Source organism: Mizuhopecten yessoensis, unplaced genomic scaffold (assembly GCF_002113885.1).
Source record: "Mizuhopecten yessoensis strain PY_sf001 unplaced genomic scaffold, ASM211388v2 scaffold6169, whole genome shotgun sequence".
Taxonomy (NCBI): domain Eukaryota; kingdom Metazoa; phylum Mollusca; class Bivalvia; order Pectinida; family Pectinidae; genus Mizuhopecten; species Mizuhopecten yessoensis.
In genome coordinates, this window is record NW_018406415.1 from 1,674,207 (window position 1) to 1,697,460 (window position 23,254).

Consider the following 23,254-nt stretch of genomic DNA (forward strand, 5'->3'; position numbering starts at 1 on the left):
GGGAGATAATCCCTAACACGTATCACATTACCCGTGTGATGAAGCATATGATTATATTCCTTCAAAATTCACTCTTACACCATGACCAGGTGATGACCCTTACATATTCACATATTGCAAAACAATTAGGTCCTGTGGGCTAAATTGATAAAGGGGTGATAACTCATTCCAGACTCATCGACAAAACGTGGACTAGATATCGATGCCTAAATATGGGCTAATATGAACATTTTTTGTTACATAAGATGCTCTTTATATTTTCAGCAGGTGATGTTATTACTCATGAATAAACTAATAATCAAAAGTTTGGAGTGTTTTCTGTATATAACGACATTGACTATCTATAGATCTGTTTTAGCATGCTATCTACCATACCTACATGGATAGCTTAATGATAAAGCATCAACTCAAAAAACATGTACAAGTAGAAAATTTATTGAAAAATTAAACAGATAAAAATATAGTGAGTGATAACAATTTCAAACAATTTATAAAGAGTTCAACAAAAACATGAATAACAATGTACGTTTTGCCTATTGTCACATAACAAATAATTAGACGACTCCTTATTTGTATCACAAATATGTTGAACACACTGTAGTATCAAGACATGACCGAAGGAAATATAAATTTTAAAGGATCACCAAATGAAGAGATATAAAACCATGAACTTTTATGTTGCGGATGTTTTGGAGATTGATGAAATTCACTGTTAACAGAGTTGCTTCTTGTGTCCATTAATGGTCACTCTAAGTTATGGTGGACCACCGTTAATGGTCACTCTAAGTTATGGTGGACTACCGTTAATGGTCAGTCTAAGTCATGGTGGACCACCGTCAATGGTCACTCTAAGTTATGGTGGACCACCGTTAATGGCCACTCTAAGTTATGGTGGACCACCGTTAATGGTCACTCTAAGTTATGGTTGACCACCGTTAATGGTCACTCTAAGTTATGGTGGACCATTAATAGGGGTCATGCTGTTGACCTTTGTTGATGCGTGGTCCCTGTTAACCTTTGTAATAAGTCAATATGAACATGGATGCTGTTGATCTTTGCTGAGGGATGTTGTAAAATTTCAGTCAACGCTTATTGAGTCACAATCACTGTCGTAACCTTTGTTGAGGCATCACTGTTGACCTTCGTTTCAAGCACCTCAAGTAACATTGTGATGATCTTGACCTCGATCTACATTTCCTCTTCCAGCTGATGTAGGATGTGAAGGTTGATGTCATCAATGTCATCAATATCATTGAACGACATATCTATCTGCTCCTCTTCTGGCTCTTTATCTAACTCGTTAACCTGTAAATAATCAACATTTCTATTTATCAGATAGCACACCTGTCAACACCATCAGAAAAGATCAACATCCCAGGTAAGTTAGGGGATGATGCTTGAGGTGTTGGGGAGGGGAGGGATTTGTAATTGATAATACATGTATTCGATGATGTGGTCAGGCATTGTGGTAAAAAATATTGTACCACGGCCACTTGTATTTTCAGTGCAAGGAAAAAATCATCAGGGAAAGTGGGGTTCAAATGCCTCAACCACAACCCCCTCCCCCATTCCCTGTGCTTATTTCTTTAACTCATTCACCCCTGACATTTTTATAATGAACTATTCCAACCTTTGAATTGGAAGAGTTCAAATGTGTCTTTAGGGGTGAATGAGTTAATAGTCTTTGAAGTTATTACAGAAAGAGAAATTAGTCTTGAAAAGTGTTATTGCAGAAAAAGGTATCTTTTTACTTAACCTTAAGAACAGGTTCCATGTTAACTTGTTTCTGGGCCAGTAAGGCATCTGGTCTGGTGGTGTCTATTTCGACAGAAACTTTGCCGTTGTTGAGGACGATGAGGAGGACTCTGGAGAAAGCGTCCTCCACAGCTCTCTGGTAGGACAGTTTCTTAGCCTTACAGATCGCTTTGGCTCTACTTGTGGGATCTGGCAAGACAAGGCAAACAAAATAAATCTTAAGCGAATGGTAAACGGTGTACCCCCATTCTAGCTGTCTGGTGGAATAGTTTCTTGGCCTTAGATTAATAGAATCTTTCACCCCCTTGGGGACGAGATAGGGGAATCNTCTGGTGGAACAGTTTCTTGGCCTTAGATAAATAGAATCTTTCACCCCCTTGGGGGTGAGATAGGGGAATCTCAACCCTTGGGGGTGAGATAGGGGAATTTCAACCCGAGGGGGAAGATTTTTATGTTGCCAAACACGAGGCTTTGACGAGTGTTTGGCAACTTCAGAATCTTTCCCCGAGGGTTGAGATTCCCCTATCTTAATTACATTTGTACCTACAAGGGGTGAATGATTCTTTTTCTCTTCCCCTGTTCTCCAAATGTGTATCATATACACAATGTAATGATAACGTTACATGCTAAATTCAGGGTTGATGTGACGTCATTGTATTGTTGAAGTGGCGTCATACCATTGTTATGAATAGAGGAATCCCCCCGTCTCAACACTAGTGTGAGACAAGGAAATCTCACACCGGTAAAAGTGTGGATACACCTGTCCAGGGTAAGAGAATGCCTTGTCTCTACTAGTTCGATGGGGAGAGACACCAGTGATAAAAACAATATAAATGAGACGAAACTCCTGTTTAAAAATGGTGTTCTCAAAAGCTTATTTAGTAGTACAGTTTCTCAGCCTCAAAGATTGGCTTGGATCTACTTATGGGATCTAAGGAGACAACATACAAAATGAAGGGGGGGGGGAAGTAACTCTGTATAACACTGGTATTTTCTTAGCCATACAGATAAAATTTCACCTGTGTGATCTGACGAAACAAGGGAGACAATATAAATGTACAGGGGAAGTAACTCGGGTTATTATTTCCATTCTCAATACCACTCCAGTAGGTCAGTTTCTTAGCCTTACAAATTGCTTTGGTTCTACTTGTGTAGACAGGTAGGACAATATAAATGTCTAGGGAGGTAATTGTGGTAGTCAGACATTAGCATAATCTACTGCTCTTTTGTTGGCCATAAGATTAAATTTCTTTTGGGATCTGCAGACATGGAAGATGATGTATAGAGGAGGTATTAATTTTAGTCTAGTCAATAATAACTTATCATCCAGATCTCTCTATAGTCTAGGTGGACAGGCACTTGACGTTACAGTCTTCTACATATAGAGACAGGGGAGATAACTAGTGATGAGAAGGAATGTTATTCATTATTAATATTAAAAGTCGATGTAGGTTTCTAGTGGTATTATTCCGAAAGTAAAAAGGGAGAAAATGACAAGGGGATATAGTTAATGGTAAACACACAATAGTTTCTATATTTAAGACAAGCCTTCCTTACACATTACCTAAACAAGTTAACCTTTGGTGAGACAAGCCTCCCTTACACGTTACCTTAACAAGTTAACCTGTAACCAATGCTAATTCACCTGTGGTGAGACAGGATTCCTCCCAAGCTCCAAGACCATCAGTACTTAAACCATGTTGAGCGATGTTCAATCTGACCACACACACATACTGCAGCTTTTTTATCTCACCTTCCTGCACCTCAGAGTCACATTCTAGCTGCAATGGGACAATGTACTACATCAATTATAGCAAACAAGTTTTGTCTGTAATTAGGACTTTTTTTCTTCATTGTTGGATTATCAAGTACATTCAAACAGTAGGGCTGCTAATAAAGTTTTAAAGTACTCTAAGTGTATCACGATACAGGCAAACAAAACTATTCAAATCGATACATGAGAAAGTATTGCGATACAATACAATTTGATAGATCGTTGCAGCCCTATCAAACTGACATTCAAACAAACTTGTTTACATACAAAAAAATATACAACCGTACAAACATGAAATAATAAAATCAAACATTAACAACAACAAAAATAACATATTCTTTCAGTTTCCGTTAATGGGCCATTAAACAAACTTTCAAATCATCATGGCTGACATATTTTGTTCAATTATTACCCAGTAAAATCAACAGATAGCTCCAACATTGCCGTACTTTCATGACATGAAATTCTTCTACTGTAGTTTGTTCCAGATGACAATACATTTTACACAGTTATGGGGTCAACAAAAAGAACCAAGAATACCTCATGTCTGGACAATGGGTCATACTAAAATTTGGAAAATTATCAATATATTCAAAATTATGACGGAATGGACAACGGAACAAGAAGAGTATCTATACCTATCAGACAACATAATCATGATGCTCAACATGTATCAAATGATGTTATTAAAAATAAGTTATTATATATACAGTAACGTAATTCCCTTTTTGAGAGAAAGATAAATTAGATTTTCCCCCTTCTCCATCCTTGACCTGACGAGGCCCAGTCAATGATTTACAGTACTTAAAATATAAACTAGAGATTTAAGACTGGTAGCATGACTGGACTTCGTGTGAAGCGGATTAAACACTGAATATCCATAACTGGTTCTATCATAACTCCCATTTCATTATCCTAAAAAGCCCCCTCGTTTAAGCTAATTTTTAAGCACTATATGGGTGCTAATAATGGTGAATAAGGCACTGAAACCATATAACTCTTGCGCATATTTGAGAACTATATCCAATGACTGTCATATTCAAACGGAATTAATATTTGTTATATGAAGAAAGAAAATGGTTAGATTCGTGTTATTTCTTACCAGTTTGACAGAAGTGGACCATCCATTAAAGCCTAGGTATTGGTTTGCCAGTTCCTGACACTTTGTAAAGTGTAGAGTGGCTCTACTTATTTCCTTCTTTCTCTTGGCTGTGGAAATCTGGAACACCACAACAACATACGAATGTATATCGTTTGGTAGTGCTGTGTATCGATAGGGTTGTGACGATATGATACGTGTCACGATACATGGGTCACCATACCATACGCATTGTGATACTTGTCACAATTTTTTGTATAAATCTGTTACCATAATTTTCCTTGACTTGAAACGAACCTTGACATGAAACGAATCTGAAGTGTTTACCAGGTTTAATGTGTTTATCAAGTGATCCATCTCCTAGATTGTGTAAGATTTTAATTTTTGAAATAATTGGTTTTTTTTGGTGATAGATCAAGAAGAAAGAAATGCATGCTTTTTTTAAAATGAATTTTGAATGATGGTAATTAACCACTCTAAAATGGCAGTAACCTGTACGAAGGTTTTTAAAAGTATCACGGTACTATCGGAGGATGGGACATTGCATCTGCACTCAAGATATGACACGATTCACTGATACATCTTGTGTTTCTGTTAGCGCTAAGGGTTTGGTAGGAAGGCATTTTTTTTGTTATTATTTTGGAAAATATTTGTACCTATGGTTAAGCTTATATAGAGCAAGAGTTTAACAGTGCATGCCACTAAATGTCAATGTTAGGCACAAATATATAGGGAAGGTAGGGTTTGCGGAAACACAAGATTTGTTTTTATTTGGTCTGATGTATCTCAGGTTTACATACCTTGCACTCATTCCCTTGAATAATAAGTCGGCTTTTTAAATTGTCCTTTGCCCTTTTAGCACTCATAGCCAGATAAAACGTCACAAAGGCATAGTATCCATTCTGCTCGTTGTTACCACCAGGTGGTGTTGACTTGTCTTTGTCTGTGTCATTAAGTGCTATTCCCACCCTACAGTTGAAAGGAGGTGTGTCTGGCTCAGAGACTGGTCGAGAAATTTTTATACTTGCCGGACACAGACGAATACCATATACTGGGCCATATGTTGTGAATAGTTGATAGAACTTATCCTGTAAATCAAATGTTACATATATATATATCTCTGAGATTTATGCATGGTTAGAATGATTGTCATATATGTGTGCTGCGGAACTGGACAGTGGGTCGATTGTTGGCCACCAGATAGCTGAATCGGTAGACGTAGAGCGTGATCTGTCTAGAGTATGGAGGATCCTGGGTTCGAACCCTGGTCTGACCGTGCAGCTTTCCTCTCCTGGTACAGTGGTGCCTGTGACCAAGCCATGTTTCAAGCATTTGGTGTATGCTTGGCAAAGGGGATACCCAAACCTGGGTTGTAAATAGTTGTGTCTTCTGGGGCAAAGACTTAAAAAAAAGGAGGGAGGAATGTAGCGGAATTGGACTGGGTCGATCGTCAGCGACCGGATAGCCCAATTGGTAGAGCGTCCATCAAGAGTTAGGAGGGTCCCGGGTTCGAACCAAGGTCTTGCTGTGCATTTTGCCTCTCCTGTTACATGTGTTACGCTACAATAATACCTGACTATCAGATAGAAAATCAGACAATTTAGATTTATTGTTGACGAGACAATATCATTTACATAAAGATATATACTGGTACCTATATAACACATACAATATTGTACCATGATCAAATTTGCAAGCTGATCGAGACTCCATGCAGCGGGATTCAAACTTCTGACCTTAGCTCAGATATCTAGGCGAACGCTCTACCCATTGAGCTACCCGGCCGATGGCGATCCAATTCCACTTCATATGTATATGTCAGAGACGTATACAGTCATTAGTTATAATGCATCTCCTGGCATAATGTGGATATTTATATATTATGTTTACTTTTTACGTCATGTATGTATTTCTTTCCATTTACAAAAATACCATACCTGTTTTGTGTTATCAGTGATCTTTTTTCATTATGTTCAAAATGTTGGAATCAATTCCCTAACCTACAAATTGTGTAGAAAAAAAATGCTGCCTTTGAAAGTGAAACTGAAAGCAAACAAGGCCTAATTATGCATGTGTACATTCTGTATATTTTAAGCAAGTTATGAATCTTACCAGTATCTCAGCTTCTTCCATCCAAGGTATACCGGTTATATATAAATTCTTGTTGTTTCCCTCTGGGCGAATAAACTCTAAAATCTCTAGGCTTACTGCTGACATGTTTTGTGACAACAAGTTTACTTGTATTTCCCTCCTTACTTTGTAATATATAGTCTATATTAGATAAATGTCATTTTAATAACTTAAACAAAAAGTGATGTAAAATACGCCATAAATTAATACAAATTTCAACTTCGAAGTATATTATATATGCTGCAAAAAAAACCACCCACTGCCAAGGCTCATTTTACACATAATATTCCTCTTATAAATCTTAAGCAAGTAACATGATAAAGACTATACCTAACCGGAAGTTGATATTTCCAATATGTCTGCGCCCGTAGACAACACATTCATCCGAGAATTAGAACTGAAAAACGAAGAGAAACTTAAAATCCATCAATTAGAAGTAGGCGATGTTGGTTGTGTTGTATGGGATGCGGCGCTAGTTATGTGTAAATACCTCGAGACGGCAGACTTTGATGGCGGGGAATCGTGGCGGGGACTAGATGTAGTGGAATTGGGGGCCGGTACAGGTGTACTTGGTGTGTACGCTGCCGTTTACGGGTTCGTACACACTCACAGTTGCTACAAACGTTCAAAAATGTATTTACTAGGGTGTCGGGTAGTTTCTCACTAAATCATGTTTTCTGCAGGTTGTTTCGCCATGAAAATATAGTTAAGGGAGATCTTTTTTCTGGTGTAATGTCGTTTCGGTAACAAGCCGTTTCGGTAACAAGACGAAAGTCGTTCCGGGATTTTTTAGGGTTGTTTCGGGACATGTCAAAAGTCGTTTCGGGATTTTTCATTTTATTTCTTCTGTAAATACCATTGTCTTTTTTCTTTAAACATATTTTATCGACAAATAATTTGAACAATGAATTGGGTAAAAGTTATTAGAATGTATCATAGCCTTAGGCTACATTTGCCAGAGACGAATAATACGTCTCTGCATTTGCCATTACATGAAGTGAATATATATAATATTCAAAGACACAAATCCACAACATAAAAAAACATTGTTCAAAACATATTCCTGGATTTGATGAATATTGGACCACATGTCTAAAACATATTCCACGTTTTTATTTTCGTGAAATTTAACTTCATATACTATGATATAGCAAAAAAATGCTTAAAACATATTGTTTAAATCAATGTTAACTCATTCGTCTCTTAATGTCAATAATGGAGAATAGAGTGAATTGAAATCATGATATTACATACAATAGCAAACAAGGAACCTATCAATAACGAAAGAAATTGAATGTTAAATTTCATAAGTTCCTCTCTGTATTTGATAACACACTGGCAATCGGGTAAAGGTTGGTAGGTATCCCCTCTAGCAATCTGGTAATACTAACGATCCCAAGCACGGGTAGGTCGTGACACAGGTCATACAGGACTTTATTTGAAATGGGAGAGAAATGTAATCTATAAGTGAAAATTTTATATGTCCCGAAACGACTTGATCAAGTCCCGAAACATCGTGTTACCGAAACGACTAGCATTCTTTTTTCTAACTTGTAACGTTACTTAGCATTGTATGGCTTTTACGATAAAATGTCAAGTATTCCTTAAATCTTTTATTTTATAAGACTTACATTCTCACTCCAGCATGCTGCGTATCCATGGCCAACTAGATATTCTCACAGCATACCTTTAGTTCGTCCGGTAAAACAATTGTGTATGAAGCATAAAACACTAAGATTGACATCATATTTTATGATATAAAAATATCGATCATATAATACAATCTGTATTTATAAGGGCAAACAATCCACGTGCAAACATGATTGGCCTGCATTCTATTACCAGTGTTCAATATATGACTCTGACTTAAAACAAAGCTTTCATGACAAGCTGTTATTGAACAAACTATGATGATCAGGTAGTTACGTTACAGGAGAGGGAAATGTTTGCTTAAGATGATTAAACTTGTCGCAGATATTATTGTACATACGATTATGATTGTCTTCTATTCCGTCTTTGCGTATTGCAGAGTTATCTTCTCTTTGGAGCAGGTATTGATTGTTTTGTCATTGGTTTGTGTGAGAAAATTTCGTCGTTTTCTCAAAAATTGATGACGTTGCTCTCACAAACAAGTGACGTAACAATCAATACCTGCCCCCAAGAGAAGATAACTCTGCAATACGCAAAGACGGAATAGCTTTGCGTAAGAGGAAATTTCTCTTTAGCTCAATCCATAAAACAGACAACTAGATAGCTGGGGGTTGCTCATGGTTTTTCATCAAACTGCAACACACTATAGCTCTCTTTTCTTTTATATTTATGTGATCATTTGTTGCAAATCACTTATTTGTGACAATTTAAATTTGTGAATAGACAGTAATAAATTCATTCCATTTTTATAAGCAGTGGAATATTTCAGAAATTCAAAAACATATTTTTTGTTAGTGGGGGGAACGTTTTCTCAATACCAGGAAGTAACAGATTACCAAATCAATGTGTTGATTGTTTTATAATTTGACATTCGATTCTGAAGCCCCTGCTGTTTGTTCATTTTCTTCAAGTTCTAAAAATGAACTTAAAAGAATAATTTTATGGTTTCCTGTTGAATTACTGTTTAAGTTAACTCCTCTGGCAGCATACACTACTTTCACTTGTGCTGGTTATGACACACTGGTTCAAACACTGCAGTATCTTGCAACCCTTTAAAGAAAAAATAGTATTTAACGGAAAAAATCATTAGATTTGTTCTGATGACTGCACAGAAAAAATCAAATTCCTGAGAGGTGTGATCGTGGCTTACAGTTTTTCTCCCTTTACAGTGCTAACGTAACAATAACCGATTTACCCGAGTTTCTGCCACTGATGAATCTAAACATCGATACCAACCAACATCACATAACAGGGAGAGCCGTGGCTCAGTCCTTACAGTGGGGGGAGGAATCGCTGGGACGGACCGTCGAATATGTTCTCTTGGCAGACTGTATATACTACGAAAAGGTAAGTTTGTCAACATCAAATTATATTACTATAAGTTCTTGTATTGCCTGCTCCGTTGTTATAGCCTGCAAACTTATCATGTTAAGGAAAAGTCTGCAAATTGCCTTCTCCGCCAAATTGCTTGGGTATTTTCTGCAACATAAGAACTGTTATGCGGCGCTCACACAGTGCCAATTATGGCTCCCGTTTGAAATCAGACAGCGCTACGACACGAAAAGCGAAAAAGTCCGATTACTATCCTCAATGATCTGGAATGTCCTATCATTGTCTGAACGCAGTCGTATACGTTTGTAACAGAGTCCTACGGATCGGGAATGGTCCGGAGAGTTCGGCCAAGCACTCCCGACAGTTTTTAGGTGCGTCCCGTAACATTCGGGAAACTCAGCCGATTTTGTCTAGTCGGATTACAATCGTGCCTATGTCATGACGGATTTTGCTGTATCGGATCAAAATCGTAACACTATCTTGTGTTGTCTGGACGGTGTCTTGACGGTGTCCTGTGGGTCGGGACGCTGTCGTGATGAACGGGCAAGATTTGGAGACATTTTTTATTGACGTTTCTTGCCGATTAAGTCCAGATTGCGTCCAGATCTTGCCGAATGTGTCGGTTCACTGTCCGGTCTCTGTCGGATCGCGTTTCGGGAGAATCGAGACGCTGTCGGGACAGATTCGGTCGTTTTTAACCATGCGGAAGATACAAATCGGATCAGATTCGGATTGAGAACGGGAGAATCGGGACGAATTCGTCTGGAAACGGCTGAATCGGGACGCTTCCTGAACAATATCTGATTGTTGTCGTGCTTAAATAGATGTTTTCACAAATTTGTGAATTTCCCGCCACGAATCACAGGATCTTGATCAGACTTTTGACAATTTTTAATCGGAAATGGTCCTATCAAGGACTGCAGTAAAAATCCTGAATGTGTGACTGAGGCTTTAATGAATGGCCCCAGTTTTATCATTTTTGAGTTCAAATTTGAGTTTTGTTGACACTTCAGTAATTTCTTGCTTGTTTGTTTTTTGCAGTCCCTTAGTCCTTTGGTAGAATCCATCTGTTCTCTATGTTCAGACACAACTGTTGTGTTATGCTGTTATGAGCAGAGAACTACAGGAAATAAACCTGAACTGGAGCGCAAGTTTTTAGAGGTAATTATAGATAGGTTCACTGACTCACTAAACCACTTAACAGAATTGTCAAAATAAACCAGGACAATTAGCCCAATGACTCAATAAGCAGGGCATTTAGCTCAGATTCAATAAACCAGGGCTTAAAGCTCACACTCTCCTTAAGCTGACATGGCATGATTAATAAACACAATGTTAGCAAAACTTTTTCAACTTATTCAGTCGTTGAGAAAGAATCAACGCTGTTAATTTGATTACCGTCGTTTCCATTGTATGTCTTAATATTTATACAAAGGATGGGTGTCATATTCAGCTGTTATGACTCCTCATTGATATGCATTTATTTTTGCATGTTAATTGCTATATTTGAATAAAAGAAATCGGTGTGACCCCTTTGGATATATTTGGCGTCAAAGTGTGTGTATCGGTGTTTATCACATACCTGTTGAATCTTGTTAAAGTAATACAAGCAATTTTCAGACCATGAAATACAATGTTCTGTATTGCACATGTGCAATACGAAATGTTGTATTTATCTACTAGCCGGAACTACATTTTATGGGAATCCTCTTGTCATGGCGAACTGAAAAGTTCCCGGTATTTGCAAAAAATATCAAAATTTATAAAATCTTTGTATCGATCTCTACCAAATACGGAAAGTATGTGATAAAAACTCATTTATTGCGCGGACGTATATATTCACTCGTTGCGCTCCGCGCACTCGTGAATGTATTCGTCCGCGCAATAAACTCTGATTCGTTAGAAAAACACAAGTGTGTGGTCTTGCATATGTATATATATCCCTTCTGGGAGTTAACAGGTTTTATGTTCAAAATGAGGGTTCACTTTGAGTGGAATTAAAAGCAATTAATTCTTGTTTTGATTTTTTTTTTTTTTATGTTATATTGTGAAAACATATCTGAATAATTGATTTTGACTAAAATAATGATTTGAATGGATACCGTGAAAAATCGTGTAATTTGCGCACTTTGTTTTTGAGAAATTTAATGCCCAAAGAAGGGGGTGCGCAGAATACATAAGTGTAAGCAATTTCAAGTTTTTGTCATGAAAAGATCTACGATTCTGGTAGACCGCCATCTTGGACACGAGATTATCTCCCTTGGTACACGGTATTGAATTTCTTGGAACATATGACATTTTACTGCCCCTCTGTTGACCTCCAATACCTCGAAAAGAGTACCAATTGAATGGATTTTATTACAATATTCTTTATGTAGGCCAGACCTACAGGCATCTTCTTGCAAAAATAAAAATTCTTATCTGTAATCAGCGGCTGTAAAATTTTCAATTATGGCACCCATCCTTTGATAAAATATCAATTAATATTTTCAACTTTCAAACAACAATCAACCAATTTTGAAAAGCATAATATTGCGTAGGTTGTTAGTAACTGAAATAAATCTCGAATACTTGGAAATGAGCAGTTGAATTATTTTAGATTTTCTGATATTTGTTGCAGCTGATGTTGGAAACATTTAACGTTGAAGATATCCCCTTAGAGAGACAGGATTCTCACTTCCGCAGTGCCGACATCCTTATCAAACGGTTCTGGAGAAAGACATGTACAGAAGTTGGATGAATATGTATTTTAATATAATTGATTTTTGTGAGAATTTATTGTATATACATCTATATTTAATGTTAAGTTTAAACAATAAATTATTTTACCAAAATTGATTTGAAATATTTTTTTTATGTTATTCATTGTATCATAGCCAGAGCCTATAAAGTTGGTTAAAGCGGCAATATATTTTTGTTTCCTAGAAAATGCCTTTAAAATTCAGATAGCGAGATAATGGCTTACCGCCATGTTTCTGTATATAGTTTTATACAAATACAAGAATTCCATGGAGGTAGATGTGTCGTCTGCCCATGCTGGCGGCCATGTTGAAAATCAGACATGACCGGGTATATATACGTAGTTGATGCTCGGTCTATATGTATGTGCAGAAGGTTTCATGACAACCACAGGTACTAGCCTCGTCTGCCAGTACACCCATACTATAATTTTATGTTATGGATGTATTGACAGACGAGGCTAGTACGTGTTCCTTCGAAAAGTACCACACGGAAACCCTTTGTGCATCCTCTATACCCCTGGTGTTGCGCTCACACTCGCTCTTTGCACCCCTGGAATATGTCATAGCAAAATTGAAGGCTACTATTGATTAGTCTCGGGTAAAAACCCTGACAGAACACCTAAGGCTGATACCTGTCCTTTGAAGATTACAGAGGAGCGACACCCAACTTCAAAGTATGTCAATTTTACCACTCCGCGATCGTTAGACACCAAATATTCAACGTCTCATCCCAAAGGTTTGGCATACGGATCAGAGAGCCTTCGATTTTGCTACGAAATATTCCAGGGGTGCAGAGAGCAAAAGTGAGCGTTATTACGATATATATATATACCTACTTTACAACACAACCAATATACATGTTAGCATCTGTGTGATACTGGAAGACCTCGATTCCGAGAGTAACTCCGGGGTTGGAGGAGTGCGATTAGGATTTAAGTTGTTGAGAATATAGAGCTCTAAAGATTTTGATGTCAGGTGTTTTGACTAGATTTCAGGAAGGTTGTTCCAATCAGCGGTGGTTCCCGAACAAACTGAGTTCTTGAAAATATTGATGTACACTTTTCATTGCTTTTTTATTTGGTCTTATTATTTGTTGCAGTCAAGAGTGACCTACAGGTATAGCCACAAGCCCCATTCACAATTTTATGGGAAAGTCGATGGTCTCGTAATCCTGAAAATTCCAGGGGTTACGCTTACTACGTTCTCTGTACCCCTGGAATGGCCTTTGTCATGACAAAAACGATGGCACCCGGTTAGCAATTTGATTAGATTCAAGCAAATTATCAGCCTGACCCGTCGTTTGGCTGATTACTGTCCTTCGAAGATTACAAGTGATCAACACCTGGTATCAAAGCCAGTCAACTTTACCGTTACACTACATCGTGATTCCTTTATCTTCACCAAAGACATCAGACTAGTTTACTCGAATCATCCTTGAATTTCATGGATAGTTCAGCTTAATCCGAAGAAGAATTAATTATACTGGCAACATGGTAAATTTGAATTTGTTGTCAGACTGTCGATATTACAATGGGAACTAACAGTGTATTATTTTAGCATAACTTTGTACAAATAACATCGAAGAGTTATTATTGGGTTAGTCGGGCATGATGCCTGGAGGAGTGAAGCGGTTCCTAGGAGGAGCAATACTTGAAGTGGACCCGTCATTTATATTGTCGAGTTACAGTGGTCAGGTAATCAACCATTGGTGGGTGCATATGTTCTGATGTACAAGTAATATAAAAGTTAGATTTGACTAGATAAGCGATCTACTTATTGGCTGTAATGACATATCGATATCATATAATTAAAAGGTCGTTAATAACACTAGAAACACATTAGCTGTCCCAAAATGCAATGCTAGATTGTGCCGTGTCGCGGTGTCCGTCGCCCGTCCATCATCTTTTCCCACTACTCCTGAATGGTAAATGGCTTTGGCTGATTTTGGACTGAAGCAATGATTGGCCGACGGAACTCAATTTTGTATGAATGGAGGGTGTGGTCTCTCCGGGGCCAGAAAGGCGGGGCTAGTAGAAGCAACAGAACTCAAGACCCTTTTTCGTCAGTAGGAATAAAGAAATTTTATCAGAATTTGTTCTGGAGCAAACTTTTGACAAGGTTAATCAATTTTGTATAAGTGGAAGGTCCCGACCCGCTACCCATTGACGAGGGCAGAGGGATGGGGCCAAATAGCGGAAATAGTGGTAAACCGGGTAAATCCGTATCATGGAAGAATGAAGAAAATTTGTCTTAATTTGCTCTGAGCAACTTTAGCAACGGGTGTCGCCCCTTAAGGGGCGAGAGGCGGGGCCAAATAGCAGAAATAGTAGTAAACCTTTGAAATCCTTCTCCTGTAGGATTACAGGGGTTGTGTCAAATTTTCTCCAGGAACAATCTTATCACAGTGGGACTTATTTTTATAAACGAAGTGTGTAGCCTTCCTTGAGGGTGAGGGGCGAGGCCAAATAAGAAATAAAGTTAACCTATTTAATCCTTCTTCTTCTGTAAGATTAAAGGGGTATTGCGCAATTTCGTTCAGGAACAACTTTAGGGCAAAGGGACTTCATGGGCTTTTTAAAAACGAAGTGTGTGGCTTCTCTAGGTGTTGAGGGACGAGACCGCATAGAGGTTAACCTCTTAAGTCTTTCTTTTTCTGTGGGAAGAAAGGGATTTGTCAAATTTTGCTCTTGGGCTCTGGGGACAGAAGAGAGAATGAGGGAAATTTGATCATAACTTCAAAACGATTTCCCATCTTATAACCATTTATACCTCTGGTCGACATGATTAGACAAATGTATATATATATATTAGTGCAACCACAATTTGCCATGGGGCGAGTGTGCACTGGTAGGGATATTGATCATAACTTGAAAACATTTAAAATCCTTACCCTGAAACAAATTATAGCTATATCGGACATTGTCAGAAAACAACATCCATGTTTCTAGGATTTGGTCCATTCGCATCATGCCTTCAGGGCTGATTCTGTTAGCATGTGTGTGTTTCTTTGATCTAATTATGGTCAAGGTGGAGATCATCAACCCAACCGTACATACAATTGCTGGACATAAACACATTTAATCAAAACTACTTGACTTTCTCTTCAATTTTCATTAACACTTATAGATCCATCACTTTTGTGCAATAAACAGTAATGAAAAACTGCCTACGGAAACAGTCCCGGATTCCTTGTGTATGCCAGGGAACTTAAAAAGCAATTACAATGAGAATAGATTTATTCTATTTAAAATTAAATATCATTCCCCAACCTACATACGACACATTAATTTTTTACAACTTCATGTAGGTTGTCAAGTTAGAAATACCCGTAAATATACCTGTAATAAAAAATTTACGTGTTACTTTTTGTTCAAAGTATTGTCAGCTTGAATACGTTAAAAACGCTGTATACCTGCAATTTTTTTTATCAAATATTCTAATGAAAAGTAAACCTTCATGTCTTCTTTATAACACTAATCGTATGGAGATGGGAAACATAACAATATTTTTATAACCGGTAAAAATTGAGATGCAAAGCTGTTAAGTGAACAACTCATTAAGTTGATCACATTTTGTACAACTACTCGGCAGGTACTTGGAGTAGAGTTATATCGACGACACGGCCTGCGGGGCGCACCTGGAGTGGGGTTATATCGAGGACATCTCCCTAGTGCCCGAAGAGAGAACCACTATGAAGTGTTAAGATCTAACATAATAAAAAATGTATGTTTTGAATTTCAAACTGATAATATCACCATTGAAAATGACCCTGAACTAAAATAGAATAAACATGCACATACGATTTTTTTTGCAAAATGACTGGTAAAGATAATCGTACGATCAGTGTATAAATATAGCTGTTGCTATCTAGGGCGTTACATATGTACCCGAGGGTTTAACGTTGGAGTTTGTTTTACCCGAGATGCTTCAATCTAAATCTGAAATATTGACCACCTGCTTTCAAACTACGAGAAATAAATAGCTATCCGTATTGAGTACCCGTTCACTTCGTTAGTCTACGTGTCTTAGATTGTTGATCATCTCGATACTTCCGCTAGAGGATCATGGATGTCACAATTACCGATACCACATTCGATGTAGAGAATGTTTTTATATACCCTACCGAAGTCCCTTTTGTCGTCTCCTCTGTGTGTAGACTCACGGTGTCTATGAATATCATTTTTATCTCTCACGATTTCTAGTTGTCTGCTCGTATCGAATTTTAAAAGTTTGGATGACATTATTCGTTGACGATGTGTTATAACTTTTGATTTTATTTATCAGACTGAAGTGAAACTCTCGAGACATATCACTATTTGTCAACATCTAAAGTACAGGGACCGCACTCTCTAACGATCCCTAAACGCACGAAAGAATATATTGTTTGTTCACCTCCACTCAGATTACAATTTAGATTTGTTTACAAATTCTAGATTGAAGCATATGCACTGTTAAACAGTAATGTAGATTCTACATTATTTGCAATATTTGAAGCTACCTACATGTATCTTCTTTAAATTTTAATGTACACACACAGCACAAACTATTTCGAATGAACTCTTGCTATAGGTCTGTGATCTTGAAAATATATTTGATTTCAATTCAGTGCTAGTATAAACGACGTATCATGTGAATTTGTATTTTAATATGTCAACCTCATGTCAAATACATAAAAGAACATTTCCGTTTCATTTCTAATTACAGATTTGTTGTTGGGAAATGTTTTGTCATCATGCTGACATATGGTATTGAAAAGACGTTAATACGATCATGAATTCGCAAATCATAAAATAACAACCGATACGATGCTTTACTATATCTATATTTGTGTATATTTCCAAAGGGAAATACACAGAAGTGATCTACAGTGACATTTGTAGGAATAATTGAACTTCAACGCCGTGGGATGTAAACCACGTGATTATGCGTCACATCCGGTCTGGTCGGACTCGATGAACTGAGTAGTGTCGATCCCCAGACTTGATAATCGGCTGTACAACTTTGACCTCTGGCGGCGGGTCACACCATTTCTCTCTCTGGACATAATCCAAGCCAGTTCTGAAATAGTAAACATGTTATGATAATACAACATAGATATATCCCGCACTAAACAACAGAATTAGTACATTGAATTTGGATTTGTCAACTACATCATGTAATGCAGAAGTTTTGAACAGGTGGTGATGTGTCGATTTTGATAAAAAAAAACATCAGGAAAATTGTAAAATGTCAATATTGCGTTTAAAAGTAGCTATTTGTAATGGAACTTCATTTAATACAAAATTGGAAAACAATGTATCACATCGTTAAGTCGATACACCACAACAACCAACGACAACAATGCAAATCACTAACGTTAAATGAATAACGACAACAGGTATTAAACGGACACAAACAAGAAACAGAAAGAAATGAAGCATCCTCAGCTCTTCAAACTAGAGGAGAGACCAGTTACTCCGGAAGTGTAAACGTTTCATGCACTACATATGACATCCGTCATTATTTCTGTCGTAAGAATCAAAGAAAGTCTATAGGTCACCAACGATCTAAGATACGACTAACAATTCCTGGTATGATGTAAAATACTGTAGTCCCTTTACCTGGAACAGTTCATGCTGACAACCCTACAATTCATTAATGTGCATTTAATCGTTTCAGGTGGAAAACCCTGTACATATTGTTTATTGATCAACTGGATATGATTTATCTATTATACAATACATAGAACTGGCTCTGTATAAGCGGATTGACTGTGACATGTAAATTAAGTACGCACCGGAGGCCGGAATGTAACTGCTGAGGAAAGGAAAGCTAACTATCGCGAAATAGATGTCATCATTTGTCACAAAGTTTAGTGAGTTGCCAAATATGTAAATGTCTGTCGTAATTGTCTTGGAATGTGGTGTTATTATTATGTATGTGTAGTTAGTTTTAAATTTGTGTTATCATTTTGTAAGTGTTCATTTTATAGTCTAAACATATGCCATTATCGTCTTTTGTGTGTCATATTGTCCAAATACATATATGTATATGTTGGGCTAGGTAAAAAGATGCCGCTCACTGGGATACTTATGTATTTTGATGATGGGATGTACTAACTGGTAATTTGTGTAAATACGATATTGAAGTTTTCTTCTATCATCAGTATTTCACAGTTAAATCGCAAACATATTTTTTCTTTGGTGTCTGTAAATATATATCTACGGAGTTTATAGTTCATGGTATGAGTATTTTCTGTGTAATTAATTACGCGCTATCTTTGGTGACTGCGAAGATAGCGATGTTAAATCCTCCGCAAATATTACCAGCTGTACAGTAGTATAATTTCACATGGAATGGCAAATTAAGGCAGCAACAACGATATTTGTTCATTCAGTGTAAATTATTTCAATGAGCCTCAGTGCATTATAATTTTGTCTGGGTACTTACCAACGTGCGTGAATCCATATACGTCAGAACACGAGTACACGATGGAGTAGTTGTCATAGTCTGTGTCTATGACGTAGTAGTTCCCTGATGGTAGCCCTGGTAACAAAGAAACATCAATATTACTGTATAGAGGGTTACATTCGCTGACGTTTAATTTCACCCGTTTTTGCCCTGTGTAATGAGAGTGAATTTATCATTACAGCGAATATAAGTAAACATCATGACATACATAGTTATCAAATGGGAAGGGCGAGATTAAACTAAGCGAAAATTGTACCCATGGGCGAAGGGCGAAAGTTTGCCTGAGCGAAAATTTCCCGGTTTATATATCCAGGATATTATATATATGTGAGTTTGAGATATCCACTCTTTATAATGATAAAGACGTAATGGTTCAGGAATACTTAGTCTGCTATCTTAGTCAGTGGTATTACAATGCATTCGTTCTTTCAATTACTTGAATTAGTTTGATAACCGTCTTTAAAATCAAACAAGCATTTAAAGTTTTGAATACTTGTTGGAAAGATTCTGTTACAGTAATAGAAGAAAGCATTCGCTCACTATTTGTATTCTGATATTATAATCTGCCGCGGCATGTCTTTTCAAAACATCAGGGCCCGTATCCCATGAAACTGTTCTCATGCTCAAGCATGAATTTTGTGCTTAAGCCTAATTTCTTGTTTCGTTAAAAAATTAATAATGAAATCTTATTTTGTCAATGATATGGAAAGAAATTGAAGAGATTTAAAGCCAAATGCTGTTTTCAATGTTTACATTTAACCTTTTGATCGTTTGGCATAATTTAAGCAAGTTACAAGAAAGTTGGTTGGAGCACAAAATCCATGCTTGAGCTTGAGAACAGTTTCATGTATACGAGCTCTGATGAATCGATCTGACAAACGTAACTGTAGGAAAGACGGATCTCGTTGCAGAGTCGTGTTTCTGGTCTTCCTCGATACAAAAGGCACTAGTGAAACGAACATACCAGAAGGAATCGAATTTACAAGGAGATGGCAACAGAGGCACGGGAAGTGATGAACATTAGAAAAGCAGAGTGTTTTGAATAGTGGACAGTGTTACTGGTGCCGTCTGTGTCGGAGAAGATCACTACCACGATCTCAAATTAAAGATCTTCAAGCCTCCCCCCCCCCCCCCCCCCCCCCCCTCTCTCTCTCTCTCTCTCTCTCTCTCTCTCTCTCTCACACTCTCTCTCTGTCAGTAAAACTGAACTTAATTCAAAATATTAATTAATTTAAAAATTGCCATCTTGTATGTATATATTTCATTATGTTATAGGGAAAGGGCTTTACATAAGTTGGACAACTTGTGCCCAATCCTTTTTGTATATTAGATGCAAATAAAAATATGTTTAAATCAAAATCGGCATGATAGAAATATGTTTGCTGATTTCAATAAAATTAGGCAGATTTTAGGCTATTTTCGTTATGTCCCTGTGACGATTTACGTTTTTTTGTGATAAAGGCTTTTGTGATAAAGTTGTATCATTTCTGAAATGTTTTAGTTTTTGTTAATAAAATTATGAAATATTAGGCAACTTCCTAGTGGTACATGGAAGACGTATATAGTGGTATTATCCTATATATGTCGTTGACCTGGACCTTAGGTGTTAGGATTATGAATCCGGACTTTACCGGCCGCGTGTCCTTCATCACATGGCAAACAATGTGCTATGGTCTGTATTTGATTACGGCGTTGACCAATGAAATAAACTTAGAAAATAAAGTCTTCTGTTTTAGTCCAGATCCCGACAGCGGTGCGTTGTGAGTATATTAGTGACAATGTTTGAGTTATAAATATTATTTTAAAAGTATTCAAACTGCCATTTCAGTAGTGACAAGTCGTATTATCTATTCTGTTGCAAATATACGGAGTCTGATCCATACATTTGTTTTCCGCATTTGTATAAATAAGCACACAAAACTAAGCATTTAAAAACACCATTGTAATATATACGTAAACCAGAATAAACTTTACTTTTGTTAAAAAAAACAAAGACTCCAGCATTGGAGGCGACTTACATCCTGCAAACGAGGCTCTGAACTGGCCGGGGTGCACATCATCAAAAAGGTCAAGGGTGCCCTCCGTCGTTCTGTTCGATCCCGTCCTACAGTATTATCAACATAAACAATAACAATAGTAATGCTTTCATTTATAGGCTTTTCTTTTTAATTAAAGGAAGTCTTTGTGTGCAATGTTACATGTTCACAATCAACATGCTACTTTGAGAAGGAAGACAATACAGTAGAATTCAATGTGTTGCTTTTATTTGTGCTTTCAGCATGTGCCTTTCGTGTTGTCAATGCCATTGACGCGTCCATCTCACCATGAAGTAGTGTACGTGTTGGACACGTGTGTTTACTTACCATGTACCTATCCTGTTGTAAAGGACAGTATAACTGCCATCCTCACGTGTAATGTACGTGTCCGACACACATCTTGTGTACCATTCGAATGGATTGTCGAACCTTTCCGACTCGTACCAAGTGCCCGCATACTGTCAATACATGTCAAAAATCTGAGGTGCATATGATTATTGACGAAATTGAAAAAAGAGAAACTGCAGTTAAATAAACTTCGTTTCTGAAGGTTCTTAAGAAACAGAGACGTGCAGATCATTTAGTTTGGTGTCCATACCATTGTTCTTGCAGTTTTCTTTGTAAAAAGCTGAGTGTAATTTTGTTAATGTTGAAGATGTTGTGGATGGGATGAACCAAAAGGACCGTAGAAAAACTGGTCTTTACAGTAATTTTACAAGTTTTAGTGGTTTTGATCAGTTTTTGGTAAAAACGTCACCCCAACGATGTTCATAAGAGTATACTGGTACATATGTACCATCGCTGGAGGTGGTCTTTTTTTTCGTAAAATGATCATGACCAATTAAACATGTGAAATTACTCCAAACACCTCAGTTTAGGTCCAAACAAAGCTATAACAAATTCTCAGGTCACTGATCATGACTTACCCGGTTAATGTCGAAGTCGGCTATTATAGGGATAGTCGGGCATGATGCCTGGAGGAGAGAAGCGGTTCCTAGGAGGAGCAATACTTGAAGTGGACCCGTCATGTTCACAGTCGAGTTACAGTGGTCAGTTTATCATACAATGGGTGCATGTGTACTGATGTATAAGTAATCTACGAGATAAATTTGACTAGATAAGTTATCTGATAGCAATCTCTTTATTGACTTTAATGTTACATATTTACGGTTGCTATTTACGTATGGTCATCATCATATACTGTTGATGGTATGGTAATGTTACTCACGGGTACCCTGGGACAGGGATCCCGTATTTTTATCATTTTATTTGCATTTTAACGTGTCCAAGAATCTACCAATATATACATAACAACAATAACATCACTAAACAAATGCCGTTCGAAACAAATACGGGGTGTTTTTTCCCGAACTGCTGTTTGAAGTGAATTCATTGTAATGCCAAATAAAATAATAGAAATAAAACAAGAGATTACGACGCAATGTACCTGTGATGCAATTATTATACAGTAACTATCAATGGCGTTGGATATGATATAGCATAACGTTTTTTACTGTTTGATTGAATATTGCACTCGTCAAGTTTGCATGTACTTGCTTGAGATGTAGAAGGCATGCAATATACTGTTTGCTATATTCGTGAATGGTTTATCCAGCGTCGAACAAACGCTTTCATCAGTTTTCGAGTGTAGTTGTCTTAATGTCATTGGTCATTATACAATGTATTCATGTTGTATTTTATGTGATGTCCGACTGCAGTGATTCCCCTTATGCTGTTCTGTATATATAACTATGTGATAACAGATAAAGAGCTGACTTGTATGGTTTTCATCAATTAATTATTACTATTTTGTGCCTCCTCCGTTTCTAACATATAACTGGCCAACACGTGGTCCCAATCCTCTTTCATTTCTATTCCGTCTTTGCGTATTGCAGAGTTATCTTCTCATGTGAGCAGGTTTTGATTGTTACGTCATTGGTTTGTGTGAGAAAATAACGTCGTTTTCTCAAAAATTGATGACGTTAATCTCACAAACAAATGACGTAACAATCAATACCTGTTCACAAGAGAAGATAACTCTGCAAAACGCAAAGACGGAATACGCGCTTTATCATTGAAAGGTAGACACCTTTGGTATTCCCGCAGCTATAACAGACACTGTTCAATGGAGCTTAACAAGTATAGATCAACAACAGGAGCAAGAAACATTTTCTTTAAATTTAAATCGCAAAAGATTACTAAACTGTCATGTAAACATTTTTTTTTATTGCAGAAGTATTACTGTCAAGAAGATTATTTTTTTTCGTTAAATTCTTTTGTAGTTAAC

The 23,254-nt window shown here is 37.2% G+C and overlaps 3 protein-coding genes across 3 annotated transcripts; 1 reads left to right on the forward strand and 2 right to left on the reverse strand.

Annotated features, from left to right (window-relative positions):
• Window positions 1-432: 432 nt before the first annotated feature.
• Window positions 433-6,871, reverse strand: LOC110451764 (RAD52 motif-containing protein 1-like). Its single transcript, XM_021499933.1, has 6 exons — window positions 6,741-6,871; window positions 5,429-5,716; window positions 4,632-4,748; window positions 3,401-3,536; window positions 1,757-1,944; window positions 433-1,305 (listed from the first exon to the last, which is right to left on the reverse strand). Exons 1-6 carry the CDS (start codon window positions 6,843-6,845, stop codon window positions 1,189-1,191), a joined length of 951 nt encoding a protein of 316 aa, XP_021355608.1. The 5' UTR covers window positions 6,846-6,871; the 3' UTR covers window positions 433-1,188.
• LOC110451754 (protein-lysine methyltransferase METTL21D-like) lies at window positions 6,844-12,523 on the forward strand. Its single transcript, XM_021499924.1, has 5 exons — window positions 6,844-6,868; window positions 7,100-7,352; window positions 9,578-9,755; window positions 10,782-10,901; window positions 12,361-12,523. The coding sequence occupies exons 1-5, from the start codon at window positions 6,844-6,846 to the stop codon at window positions 12,478-12,480; spliced, it is 696 nt and encodes a 231-aa protein (XP_021355599.1). The 3' UTR covers window positions 12,481-12,523.
• A 4,785-nt stretch (window positions 12,524-17,308) lies between these two features.
• Window positions 17,309-22,032, reverse strand: LOC110451784 (apolipoprotein D-like). The gene is made up of 5 exons (XM_021499957.1): window positions 21,894-22,032; window positions 21,295-21,425; window positions 20,950-21,035; window positions 18,911-19,006; window positions 17,309-17,539 (listed from the first exon to the last, which is right to left on the reverse strand). Exons 1-5 carry the CDS (start codon window positions 21,993-21,995, stop codon window positions 17,403-17,405), a joined length of 552 nt encoding a protein of 183 aa, XP_021355632.1. The 5' UTR covers window positions 21,996-22,032; the 3' UTR covers window positions 17,309-17,402.
• Between the last annotated feature and the right edge of the window lie 1,222 nt (window positions 22,033-23,254).

Bases quoted from the DNA above. Each gene is read 5' to 3' on its own strand.
- LOC110451764 (XM_021499933.1), bottom strand. From the start codon at position 6,845: ATGTCAGCAGTAAGCCTAGAGATTTTAGAGTTTATTCGCCCAGAGGGA. The intron at 5,717-6,740 runs GTAAGATTCATA...TTTGATTTACAG, and splicing joins TGGAAGAAGCTGAGATACTG to GATAAGTTCTATCAACTATT. The intron at 1,945-3,400 runs GTGAATTAGCAT...TTGTCTTGCCAG, and splicing joins GGAATCCTGTCTCACCACAG to ATCCCACAAGTAGAGCCAAA.
- LOC110451754 (XM_021499924.1), top strand. From the start codon at position 6,844: ATGTTTTGTGACAACAAGTTTACTT. The intron at 9,756-10,781 runs GTAAGTTTGTCA...TGTTTTTTGCAG, and splicing joins ACTGTATATACTACGAAAAG to TCCCTTAGTCCTTTGGTAGA. The intron at 10,902-12,360 runs GTAATTATAGAT...TATTTGTTGCAG, and splicing joins TGGAGCGCAAGTTTTTAGAG to CTGATGTTGGAAACATTTAA.
- LOC110451784 (XM_021499957.1), bottom strand. From the start codon at position 21,995: ATGACGGGTCCACTTCAAGTATTGCTCCTCCTAGGAACCGCTTCTCTC. The intron at 21,426-21,893 runs GTAAGTCATGAT...ATGTATTGACAG, and splicing joins CCGACTTCGACATTAACCGG to TATGCGGGCACTTGGTACGA. The intron at 21,036-21,294 runs GTAAGTAAACAC...ATAATACTGTAG, and splicing joins TACAACAGGATAGGTACATG to GACGGGATCGAACAGAACGA.